General features: G+C 38.0%; 3 protein-coding genes across 5 annotated transcripts in view; 1 reads left to right on the top strand and 2 right to left on the bottom strand.

The window, feature by feature from the left end:
• Positions 1-13,527, top strand: part of METAP1 (methionyl aminopeptidase 1) — a 99,963-nt gene that overhangs the window by 36,962 nt on the left and 49,474 nt on the right. The window lies entirely within an intron of this gene.
• EIF4E (eukaryotic translation initiation factor 4E) overlaps positions 1-13,527 on the bottom strand; it is a 151,003-nt gene that overhangs the window by 114,685 nt on the left and 22,791 nt on the right. The window lies entirely within an intron of this gene.
• Positions 3,603-4,019, bottom strand: LOC126954784 (60S ribosomal protein L37a). Its single transcript, XM_050790668.1, has one exon. It carries the CDS (start codon positions 3,959-3,961, stop codon positions 3,683-3,685), a length of 279 nt encoding a protein of 92 aa, XP_050646625.1. The 5' UTR covers positions 3,962-4,019; the 3' UTR covers positions 3,603-3,682.

Below are 13,527 nucleotides of genomic sequence, written 5' to 3'. Positions count from 1 at the left end.
AGTCTTTTTAAAACAAAAATAATTCATGAATTATTTATTGTAGAAAAATAGAAAATATATGTGAAGGTAATCAGTTACCCAGAGATGATTTCTATGAAATTTTGGTGTGTATTCTTAAGAACATATTTGCATATTTATTCATGTGCACATAGTTGTGTATGTTTTTACAAAAATGGCAACCATAATACATATAATGTCAGATAATTTTCTCATCCTTATGTCTTAACCAGTGTTTTGGTAGTGTCATGTCGTGGCTACATTTACATGATTCCTTCTAAAGACTGTTATGGGTGTACTGTCATTTATTTATTGACTTATAGTTGAATTTAATTTCTTTTCCATTTTTTAGCTGCTGTTTACTCTTCAATCAATGTTCCTCGAAAATTAAAATCATCTTGACTTAAGAACATATAATAATGGTACATGATTTGGTGCATGAACCCAGAATTGAACCATCCTAAACTAATTCTGTATCCTTGTCCAGAACGGTGGTTCTCACAGTGTAGTTAGTGGATTATTGTTGGTTTGAGGGCCTTCTGGTCATCTATGAAGTTTTGGCATGAAATATACCTATATTACAGTAGAATCTGTAAAACAACAGCAAAAAACAGGCATCGTTTGGCTGATAGGCAATCAAAAGTTATACAAGTCTTTTGTTACCTTTTTGGAAATTGAAGTACTATAGGAAATGTGATCTTACATTGCTCATTTGGTTTGTGGGTTGAAATCAAGTTTTAGTCATGTTTTTTAAGGTGAATCTTTTTCATGTTTAGCATAGCTGCAAAATTTTAGTTAAGTTTTAGTAAATTTGGTAGGGGTGACAGACATAAGTGCATAGCTAAGCTCGTTCCAGCTCTAGATATTCGGAAGAAAAGCAGTGGCATGGTAACTGCTTCTGTAATTGTCTTTGGTATTACTGCAATAGCAAACCCTTTTAGATAGATATTAAATAGGCAGAAATACTTTATAAAGCAACCATTGAGCTTCATTCTGTATTAAATGTTTAATGTAATGGAATATAAATGTAATTACAACCCTTTCTGCTTGATCCTGAACTTCGCCTGACCTCACAGTTTTAACATGAAGCATTCTTTTATTCATGCTTGGGCAGGTAGTGCTCCCAGCTCAACAATTATAAGTCTTTTACTTTGATTTCCTTGATTGGTATCAGTCTTGTCTCTGGCTTTGAATAAAGAGCAATTCAAAACACTCTTTAAACCAGGCCTGCCTTTCTCACTGTGTGTGTGTGTGTGTGTGTGTGTATGTGTGTGTGTGTGTCACCTTATGGATGAAACTAGGATAGGGACCCCGTGGAATTTCTTATGCTTTATAAGTTCTCTCCTGTTTTTATCTCCAGTAACCTGACTTATTGCAAGGCTTAGTAAAGATTTCTTCCTGATATACCAGAGCTGTGCCATGTCTGTTGGAAAGCATTTCTAAAAACCCTGTTAAGGCCAGGCGTGGTGGCTTATTCCTGTAATCCCAGCACTTTGGGAGGCTGAGGCGGGCAGATCTCTTGCTACGAAATCAGCCTGGTCAACATGGTGAAACCCCGTCTCTACTAAAAATACAAAAATTAGCTGGGTGGTGATGATGCATGCCTGTAATCCCAGCTACTACTCAGGAGGCTGAGGCACAAGAATCTCTTGAACCCGAGAGGTGGAGGTTGCAGTGAACTGAGATTGTGCCACTGCCCTCCAGCCTGGGCAACAGAATGAGACTCTGTCTCAAAAAAAACCAAAAAAACCAAAAAAAAACCAAGAAAAACCCCTGTTAATTGGGGTCTGCTATCTGCTAATGTGACATTTATCTGGGTCACAGGCTCAAGCCTTTAAGGAGTGGTTAGGATATAAATGATAAGTGAAATTATAACTTTAGCAATTTCCCTTGCAACAGAGACTTCTCCGTGTTTTGAATGTGTGTTTAATGATTCTGCTGTGATTTAAGTGCAAAACGCAAACCAATCTTTGCATCACATTCTGAAGGTTAACCCTGTCTTATCCAGCAAGTTACAGGCTTAATCATTCAATAAAATAGGTAAATGTAAGTTCCGTTAGGTTTTAGAAATTTCATAGCTTTTTTTTGTCTTCTGAGTGGGGATTTATGTTATTACTGATTATTTCACTAACTGGTAATAGGGATGGGATTGACTGTTCGAATACTGATAGCTTCTTTACTAAACAAATGATAGAGAAAAATGTAAATGTTGTTATATGAATAATTTAATATTGCTTTTGAATTAAAATTTTAAGGACTATAAAGTCAGGATCTATAGATGTTTGTTTTCTAAATTGTTTTTGATACTGAGTAGAATAAAATATGAGTAAATGTTTGGGAAAAACTCAAACTTTTTTCCCGCTGTTCTCATACCACAACAGTCATCAACACAGAAGGCTTCTGTAACCCAAACGTATGGGGGTTTCTCCTTACCACCAAGCGAGCAATCATTTCTGCAGTGGACACCAACTGGGTGTCTTTTAGTTCATTTCCTACCCTGTTTGACTGGATATAATGTCAGATCCCACAGTTTGAGGGCTTAGTCCTCAAAATTGCCCCTTTCTCACCCTGTTCAGATACCAGTCACGAGTTTCGGCTTCTGGAACTTAAAACTTGACTGGCCTCAAGTTGGGGTTCCCATGGCCCCCGCTTTGGGTTTGGTTAATTTGCTAGAGCAGCTCACAGAACTCAGGAAAATACTTATTTCACTAGTTTATTATAAAGGATATTGCAGAGGATACAGATGAAGAGATGTATAGGGTGAGGTATTGGGGAAGGGATGCCGAGCTTCCACGAGTTCAGTGTTCAGCTAGCTATTTGGAAGCTCTCTGAACCCAGTCCTCTTGGGTTTTTATGGAGGCTTCATTCCTTCATGGTATGGGGTGGAACCCTCTCTGGAATGAGAGTCTTATGACCCACATCAGAAAGGTGGGGGGTTGGGGTTAGAGACCTGCCTTCAGGTAGGGTGAAAGGAAGAGAGGAGAAGGCTGGAGAGAGTCTGTTTCCTGAGGCCTAAAGCACCCAATGTTATAACGAGACTGCAACAAGGCTAGGGGAGTTATTAGCCAAGGAACTGTGGACGTATACACATACACACACACACAGTAACACAGCAAATCACGGGATCTAAAGAAGCATGATAGAGTAAATGCCTATATACCTACCATCTAACTTACTAAAAAGAACATTACCAGGAAAACGAGTGAAAACAGAAGGCTCCTTTGTCTTTGTCCCTCATCCAAGAGGTATTCCATATCCTGAATTTTTTTGTGAACAAAATGATTACATGTATTCTTCTACAACATGCCTTTTTGTGTCATTATGTTCCTGAGATTTATCCATGTTTCATTGTAGCTCTGGTTTGTTCATTTTCATTGTTTTCACTGCTATGTGATATTCCAATCAATTAATGTATCATAACTTTTTCATTCTTCTGTCAGTGGAAATTTGGGTTGTTACAGGTTTTTCTATTATAAATAGCGCTGCTCTAGACATTCTTGTGCCTGATTCTTGGTGCCTATTTGCAAGAATTTCTCTTGGGTATGCCCCTTAGGAGAAAATTTTTTGGGTCGTAGGATATATGTTTAGCTTTACTTTGATGATACCAGATTTTTTTTTTTTTTTTTTTTACATAAATTAACCCATTTATTATAGGCCAGTGATGTCTCAAAGAGTAGAAGAGCGTCTACTGGTCTTTCAACTCCTTCAGTCTTCTGATGGCAGACTTTACCGTGACAGCGGAAGTGGTATTGTATGTCCAGGCACCGCCGGCCACTGTCTTCATGCAGGAACCACAGTGCCAGATCCCCACAGCTCGTCTCTTCATCTTGGTTTTGCCACAGAAAGAGCAAGTGTACTTGGCGTGCTGGCTGATTTCAATTTTCTTCACCATTTTCCGGAGGGAGGCCCCATAGCGCGTCCCGTATTTACCGACGATCCCGACTTTCTTGGTACGTTTGGCCATGTCGTCGCGAACTAGGTCCGAGCCCAGAGAGCCAGATTGTTTTCCAAAGTGGTTGTACTTCAAAATAAATAAATGGGACATAATTAAAGTAAAAAGCTTCTGCACAGCAAATAATAATATAATCATCACAGTAAACAGCCTGTAGGGAAAAAATATTTGCAAACTATGCATCTGACAAAAGACTAATACCCAGAATCTACAAGGAACTCAAACAAATCAGCAAGAAAAAAAATCAAATAATCTATCAAAAAGTGGGTAAATGACCTGAATAGAATTTTCTCAAAAGAAGATATGGCCAACAAACATATAAAAAAATGCTCAATATCACTAATCATCAGGGAAATGCAAATTAAAACAGCAATGAGATACCACCTTACTCCATCTAGAATGGCCATTACTAAAAAGTCAAAGAACAATAGATGTTGGCATGGATGTGATGAAAAGGGAATACTTAAACACTGCTGGTGGGAATGTAAATTAGTACAACCACTATAGAAACCACTGGGTATCTATCCAAAGGAAGAGAAGTCATTATATAAAAAGACACCTGTATATGTATGTTTATCGCAGCACAGTTCACAATTGCAAAGATATGGAACCAACCTAAGTGTCAGCTGATGAGTGGGTAAAGAAAATCTGATATATATACATCATGGAATACTATCCAGCCATTAAAAAAAAAATGAAATGATGTCTTTTGCAGCAATTTGGAAGGAACCAGAGGCCATTATTCTAAGTGAAGTAACTCAGGAATGGAAAACCAAGTACCATGTGGTCTCACTTATAAGTAGGAGCTAAGCTGTGGGTACTCAAAGACGTTCAGAGTGTTATAATGGACTTTGGAGACTCAGAAAAGGGGAGGGCGGGCTGGGGGTGAGGGATAAGAAACTTTGTATTTAATACAATGTACATACTCGGATGACTGCACTAAAGTCTCAGACTTTAGCATTAAACAAAAGACAAAAGTGGTTGTACTTACAGAGCGTTTGCGTTGTTTCATATGCTAGCTAGGACTTGTCGTTAACAGACTTTATTTTTGCTAGTGCGGAGTTGTGTATTACTCATGAACAGCAGTGTTCACTGGGCTATTTGCATCAGTACACTTGCAAAAATTTAAAAGAGTTTAACTGTCTTCAAGGGGCTTATGTTATTCTTATATAGACAGGAAGTACTGGAAAAAAGGTAACAGTGAAGTGCTAGTGAAAGTTATAGACAAGGAACTATGTTTTCCTTGAATTTTTTAATAATTTTACTGAGTTTGTCTAGCTTTTTATTGTGAAAAAATTCAAACAAATGGAAAAGTTTAAAGAAGAATATAGTATAATTGCAGTATACTCATCACCTAAGTTAACATATTGCTGTATTTGTTTTATTTATGTGTGCTTGTGTGTGTATTGGGTGTGTGTGTATATGTGTATTTGTTGAAACATTTTGGAAATAAGACACATAAAACATGACACTGAATCTGTTAAATATTCAACAAGCATTTTCTAATGACAAGGGCATTCTTAACTATAATACCATTATTATACCTAAGAAGATTAATAGGAATTCTCTGATTTCATCTAATAGGCCAATCTTACTTAAATTTCTCAATTATCTCCCAAATGTCATCCATAAAAGCTTTTTTGTTTGTTTTGCTTTTTTGGTTGTAGAATCAGGAACCTATCAAAGCACAAATGCAGCATTTGGCTGTCATGTCTCTTAATTTAGAATAGTCCTCATCTTTTCATGATACTAACTTTTTGAAGAGGCTAGTCAATTGTCTTGTAGAATATTACACATTTTTGATTAACTAATTGTTTCCTCAGAGTGTCTTTAAGTTGTTCTTTTGTCCCCTGTGGTTTCTGTAAGCCAGAAACCCAACTGCTTTGTTAGATTTGTGAAACACTTTTTGTTTTTTTAGACAGGTTCTAAAAAAAAAAAAAACCTGCCTAGGCTGCAGTGCAGTGGTGTGATCAGGGCTCACTACAGCCTCCGGGGCTCAAGTGATGCTCCTGCTTTGGCCTCCAGAGTAGCTGGGACCACAGGCATGCCACCATGCCTGGCTAGTTTTTGTACTTTTTGTAGATATGGAGATCTCCCTATGTTTCCCGGGCTGCTGTCAAACCCTGGGCTCAAGTGATCTGCCTGCCTCGGCCTCCCAAAGTACTGGGATTACGGGTGTGAGCCACTGCGCCTGACTGTGAAATGCTGTTGACAGGACTCACAGGTGATGTTACCCACTTCACATTTCATCACATCAGGAGGCACAGAGTGGCTGGTGGTTCTGTTCCTAGCAGAGCACCATTGATTGCACAGGTGCTTCTTTTTAACCTCACAATTGGCATTTAATCTGTGGGATCATATTCTGGCACTTGGAGAATATGCATTTTCTTAACAATCTTTCTCTGAGTAGTTTTAGCATCGCGATGATCGTTACCTGATAATTATTTCAGTGGAGGTTGCACATGGTGATTTTCTCCCTAATTCTGTCATTTAATAGCTGATTTTTTTTTTTTTTTTCCTGTAAGGAAGAGTTTTCTCTCATCAAATGATGAGTGAACTATGTTCCACCATTCCTACCAAGAAGATAGAAATGGTTGTGTACTGGGCACTTCCCAGTAGTTGCAAATGTTTGTTGTTTTCAATTAAGACCTTTGTATTGTTTTCTTTTTCATGTTCAAATTGTCTCAAATTTGATTAGTGTTATCACCTTTAAAGTTGCTTCTATATCCTTTTGAGTCTCCTCCATTACTCTCTTGATTGCTTCCTAGCTCTCTGGCATATGATAAAACACATTCCCTTATAGTTTCCCAACCCCAGATCTGCAGTCAGTTTTGTTTCTAAGCAGCCCTGGTTTCTGGGAGGAATGTTTTTAGAAATCTAGATCTGAGTGCTAGGTATGCTTTCTCCTGTAATGTCCTCGCCTTTAGAAGTGGTAGTGACATCTTCAAGGAACATTGCTGATGTGGAGGACACAGATAAAACAGCTAAAGAACAGTTTTTAAAAGCAGTGCACTAAGTAGCTGAACGATGGACTAGGTAAAGACAGGCTCTGAAAGGCCTCATGAAGGAATTAAGAACTGAATTTTGACAAATAAAATAGGTGAAAATCAAATAGATGAGCAGGTAAATAAAACGGTATATATTAAGGTGAAGGAGAGGACATTCTCTGCAGGGAAATGATGTGTTTATGGAAGTAGGAGGAAGCTGAGGCATGTAGGTAGTAGCAAGTAGATTAGCAGCTTTAAGGAAGAGTCCAAGAAATATAAGGAAATGAAATGATTGTTAGTAGGGATAGAGGCCTTGCTGTTCAGTTGAATATTTTTTTCCAAAATGTAAATATTTCCTTTTAAATATTTTATTATAAAAAGGAGTACATAGTCTTTGCAGAAATTTAAAACAGAGGTGTGTTAAGTGAAAACTATCATAATTCTAGCATCCTAAAACCAAAGCATTATTTGGTTTCTTATCTTTCCAGACTTTTACATATGTATTATATACAGGTTAAGAACATGGATGCTGTCTTAAGAGGGCCTGCATTCAAAACCTGTACTTGCCGTTAATTACCTCTGTGTTTTTTGGACATGTTAATCTGTTCCTCAGCTCTCTTATCTGTAAAATGAGATATCTGTGATAAATGTGATGGTGTTGTGAGGATTAATTCTCTGCCTAATCAGTGCTTGTTATATAGTAAAATCTCAAATGTTAGCTGTTGTTTTTTTCTTTCAAAATAAAATAGAATATTTGCTCTGCATTATATACACCTATACGGTTTTGTAATTTACCATTTTTTACATATCTTTAAAAAATTTGTTACAAAAAACACGTTTAACTTTACTGTCTTAAATATTTTTATGTGTGTAGTTCAGTAGTGCTAAGCATATTTACATTGTGAAACAGAGCTCTAGAACATTTTCATTTTGCAGAACTGAACTCCATACCCCTGAAACAGCAACTCTTGTTTTTCCTGTTTCCCAAACCCCTGGTAACTACTATTCTACTTTTTGTAATAATTTGACTACTTTAGATACCTCTTATAAGTTGAATTACACAATATTTGTTCTTTAGTGACTGGCTGATTTCACTTAATGCCCTCAGAGTTCCTTCATGTTGTAGCCTGTAACAGGGTTTCCTTTGTAAGGCTGCATAGTATTTCATTTTATGTGTACCGCATGTTGTATTTATCCATTCTTCTCTTGTTGGACATTTGGGTTGTCTGTACCTGTTCGTTATTGTAAATAGTGCTTATGAACATGAGAGTGCAAATATCTCCTTGAGATCATGCTTTCAGTTCTTTTAAACATATACTCAGAAGTGGGATTGCTGGATCACACGATTATTTGTTTTAGTTTTTTGAGGAGCAATCATTCTGTTTTCTGTAGTAGTTGGATTGTTTTACAATTCCAACACAATGTGCAAGGGTTCTGATTTCTCCACATCCCCACCAACATTTGTTCTTTTCTGTTTTGCTTTTTTCATAGTAATCATCCTAATGGGTATGAGCTGATATTTCATAGGGGTTTTGATTTGCATTTTTCTGATGATTAGTGATGTTGAGCACCTTTCGTATGCCTGTTGGCTAGTATATATCATTTTTGGAGAAATGTCTGTTTAAGTCCTTTGCCCATTTTTAAAATTGGTTTAATTCATTTTTTGATGTTACGTTGAAGGAGTTTTAAAATATAACCTAGATATCAACCCATTATCAGATATATTATTTGCAAATCTTTTCTCCTATTCCATCGGTTGCCTTTTACTCTGTTGATTGTGTCCTTTGATGAACAAAAGTGTTTAAGTTTGAGTAATCTCATCTGTCTGTTTTTACTTTAATTGCCTGTGCTTTTGGTGTCATATCCAAACAGTCATTGCCTAGTCCATTGTCATAAAGTATTTCCCCATTTCCCTTACGTTTTCATCTAGGAGTTTTATAGTTTTGGGTCTCATGTTCAGGTCTTTACTCCATTTTTAGTTAATTTTTATATATGGTTAAGACAAGGGCACAACTTTATTCTTTGGCACTTGGATCCAGTTTTCCCAACAGTGTTTATTGAAGAGACTATTCTTTGTCTATTGGCACCCTTGTCAAAAATCATCTGAGGCCAGGTGTGGTGCCTCACACCTGTAATCCCTGCACTTTGGGAGGCTGAAGCTGGAGGATTGCTTGAGCCCAGGAATTCAAGACCAGTTTGGGCAAGATGATGAAATCCTGTCTCTACAAAGAATACAAAAATTAGCCAGGCGTGTTGGCATGTGCCTGTAGTGCCAACTACTTGGGAGGCTGAGGCAGGAGGACCCCTTGAGCCCTAAGAGTTTGGGGCAGCAGTGAGCTATGATTGTGCCACTGCACTCCAGCTTAGGTGACGAGGTGAGACCCCATCTCTAAAAAACAAACAAACAAAAAACCCCAAAAAACACATATGACCAAATACACAAGAATTAATTTCTGGATTCTGTTCCATTTGTCCGTGTATCTGTTTTTATGCCAGTATTACACCGTTTTCATTACTACAGCTCTGTAGTGTGTTTGATATCAGGAAGTGTGAGTCTTCCAAATTTGCTCTTTTTCTGAATTGTTTTGGCTATTTGGGTCCCTTGAGATTTCATATGAATTTTAGAATTTTTTTCAGTTTCTGCAAAATATACCTTTGGGATTTTGGTAAGGATTGCATTGAATCCGTAAACTGCTTTGGGTAACATTGACATCTTAACCGTATCAAGTTTTCAGATCCATGAACATGGGATGTCTATTTGTGTTGTCTTTACTTTCTTTTGGCGATGTACTGTAGTTTGCAGTGTACAAGTCTTTTAACCTCCTTAGTTTAGGTTTATTTCTAGGTATTTTATTTTTAATGCTATTGTAAATGGAATTGTTCCTTAATTTATCTTAAAATTATTCATTGTTAGTGTATAGAATTGCAACTGATTTTTGTGTGTTGATTATCCTGCAACTTTATTAGCTCTAACAGTTTTTTTTTTTTAAGGAAATCTTTAAGGTTTTCTACATGTATAAGATCATGTCATCTGTGAACAGAGATAATTTTACTACTCCCTTTTTAATTCGGATGCCTTTTATTTCTTTTTCTTGGCTAATTCCTCTGGCTAGGACTTCCAATACAATGTTGAGTAGAAGTGATGAGAGCTGGCATCTTTATCTTGTTCCTGGACTTAGATGAAAAGCTTTCAGTCTTTCACCATTGAGTTTGATGTTAGTTATGGGCATCTTGTATATGAGCTTTGTTATGTTGAGGTAGTTTTGTGTATTCCTAGTTTGTTGAGTGTCTTTATTTTGAAGGAGTATCAGATCTTGTCAGATGGTTTTTCTGAATCAATTGAGATGATTATGTGATTTTTATCCCTCATTCTGTTAATGTGATGTATTAAATTGATTTTTGTTTTCGAACATTCTTGCATTCCCGGAATAAATTCCACTTGGTCATGGTGTATAGTCCTTTCAGTGTGCTGTTGAATTCATTTGTTACTGTTGTTCAAGATTTTGCATCAATATTTATAAGGGATACTGGTCTTTAATCTGTATCTGGCTTTGGTATAAGGGTAATGCTGGTTTCAAAGAATGAACTTGGGCTAGGTGTGGTAGCTGACGCCTGTAATCAGCACTTTGGGAGGCTGAGACAGGTGGATCACCTGAGGTTGGGAGTTCGAGACCAGCCTGACCAACATGGAGAAACTCTGTCTCTACTAAAAATACAAAATTAGCCAGGCGTGGTGGCACATGCCTGTAATCCCAGCTACTCGGGAGGCTGAGGCAGAACTGCTTGAACCCAGGAGGCGGAGGTTGCGTTGAGCAGAGATCGCTCCGTTGCACTCTAGTCTGGGCAACAAGAGTGAAACTCCATCTCAAAAAAAAAAAAAAAATGAGCTTGCAAGTTCTCTCCTCCTTTTTAGTTATTGAGTCTTATCTCTTTTTTTTCTTCGGTAATCTAGCTAAGGGCTGGCCACTTTTTTTCTTTTCATTGTTTTTGTTTTTTTGGGTACAGATGGGGTCTTGTTATGTTGTCCAGGCAGGTCTTGCATTCCTGGCCTCAGGCAATCCTTCCACCTCAGTCTTCCTTATTGCCTATTAGTTTCTAATATTTATTATTCTGTTAGCCTTAGGTTTTATCTTTTTTTCTTTTTCTAGTTCTTGAGGTAAAAGTTGGGTTGTTAATGTGAATTTTTTTTTTTTTTTTTTTTTAAAGACAGAGTCTTGCTCTGTCACCCAGGCTGGAGTGCAGTGGCACGATCTTGGCTTACTGCAACCTTTGCCTCCTGGATTCAAGCAATTCTTCTGCCTCAGCCTCTTGAGTAGCTGGGCTTACAGGCGTCTGCCCCCACGCCCGACTAATTTTTGTGTTTTTCGTAGAGACAGGGTTTCACCATGTTGGCCAGGCTAGTCTCGAACTCCTGACCTCAGGTGATCCGCCCTGCCTTGGCCTCCCAAAGTGCTGGGATTACAGGCATGAGTCACCACACCTGGCTGAGGTGTTTCTTTTTTAGTGTATGTGTTTACAGCTGTAGACTTTCGTTTGGCGACATCTTTGGCTGTATCCCGTAAGTTTTTTTTTTTTTTTTTTTAGGATTTAAAGAAGTTTATTCTGAACCAAGTAAGAGTGACCAAGGCCTGTGACACAGCCCCAAGAGTTCTTGAAAACGTGTACCCAAGGTGGTTGGGTTACAGCTTGATTTTATACATTTTAGGGGGACAGAAGTTACAGGCAGACATTAATCAGTACATGCAAGGTGTGCACGAGTTTGGTCCGCAAAGGTGGGACAACTTGAAGTGGGGGCTTCCAGGTCATAGGTGGGTTCAGAAAGATTTTCTGATTAGCAGTTGGTTGAAAGAGGCAAGTTATTATCTAGGGGCCTGGAATTAATAGAAAGGAGTGTCTGGATTAACATAAGGGATTGTGAAGACCAAGGTTCTTACTATGCATTCCATAAGGTTTGGTATGCAAAACTTATGGGATATGTTTTTGTTTTTATTTGTGTAGAAGTTCCCTTGCGACTTTTTCTTTGACCCATTGGATTGAGAGTATGTTTCATTTCCACATATTTGTGGATTTTTCACTTTTCTAACTTACCTATTTTTTTTTTAAACCTAAGACATTGTAGACTTCTTTGCATGTGTAAGATTAATTTCATTACTTCTTTCTTTTATAAAAATATTTTTATTTTCTATAAATACATTTGGAAGAAATTATTTCTTCCCAACTGAGTCCACCCCATTAACTGTCAATTTTTTCTACATAAAAAAGATGCTAATATGACCCTCACCTGTGACTGCTAAACAGAAAAAGATTACCTGGACTAGGCATTATTCCCCTAGTTGGAAATAAAGGCTGTTGGGCACGGGAGTTTGATCTTGTAAAGAAATCAATGCTGACAAAGGATCTCAGCAAGGCTAGTTTACTTTCTGCAGAAAGGGTGCACTCGCCAGCAGTCCAGCCATGAGAGCATACTGGACAAAGGATATGGGAACATTTATAACCTTTACATCCTGATGCAATCCCCGATGGCTGTGCCCCATTCCCATCGGCTGGGATGGGACCTCACACTCTAAACTTAACTCGGTTGGCTAATAATTTAAAACTTTCCTAAATAGGAAGAAGGGAAAGAGGACAAAGAAAAGAGGAAGTTAGTGATGAGAAGTCAGAGGAGTTCCCAAATAAGGAATGGCATGTATCCTGATCTGGGACTCATTTAGCCTTGTGTCAACCTTCCGGAACAAGTTGGGGCAGCCTTGGAATATACACATACAAACATTTAACTGGGGAATGATAAATCCTTTATGGATTTAAGAAACTTTGGAGAACTTCTCCATTCCTTACAATTCCCTCCTCTTTTTGTTTTGCAATTCTTCAAACTTGTCTAGCAAGTCTCTACTTTGTTGTTTGGCTTGATCCCCTAATAAAAGCAACCTTTCCAAATAGGGTTGGGGAGAGGCAGAGGATAGATTAAGGGTTGTACTGACGAGCCTTTGTATAAGCCCTTGAATACAGGGTATAACACAACGTCCCCCAAGTAGAAGTATACCTAACACAGTTAATTGAGGAAGTGAGGATTGAGGTTGGGGTATCTTTCCAATTTCCAAACCAGTTTTCTAACCAGCTAGAGACGGGTTATTTATGCCAGAGTTCTTAGCTAGCTCGTTTGATAAAGCAGCAAGTCCCTCTAGGGCTCTTGTTATACTTCTGTCTGGGGCCGTGTTATTCAGAATGAACGTGCAGCACTGGGTTTTCTGTTTTCCTGTGTCATTTGGCTGGTAGATCTTAATTGATCTGTAGTTCCCCTAACCACGTCTTTGGTGTAGTTAACTTATCATTGTTGATTATACTAAATATAGCTTATCCAGTCTACATTTTTGTTTATCCTGACCCACCAAAATAATGTTGACTCGAATCTAGTAGTTATCTGATCTCTGACCTTAAATTCATCAGGAACCCCCCTTGGAACACCTGTTGCTTCTAGGTAGATAAGAGGATCAAAGGATCCCTGAGGAGCTCTTCTAGCATGTTGGTGGTGGGGCGTTTCCTTTTTTTGTTGGTGAAATGCCAGGGTAAAAGGGATAGGCGATTGGACTGGAG

This window comes from Macaca thibetana, chromosome 5, assembly GCF_024542745.1.
Source record: "Macaca thibetana thibetana isolate TM-01 chromosome 5, ASM2454274v1, whole genome shotgun sequence".
In the NCBI taxonomy this organism is placed as follows: Eukaryota; Metazoa; Chordata; class Mammalia; order Primates; family Cercopithecidae; genus Macaca; species Macaca thibetana.
Note: the sequence above shows the minus strand (reverse complement) of the source record. Positions and strands in the feature narration are given on the sequence as shown.

Coding starts and splice junctions, on each gene's coding strand:
- LOC126954784 (XM_050790668.1), bottom strand. CDS start 3,961: ATGGCCAAACGTACCAAGAAAGTCGGGATCGTCGGTAAATACGGGACG.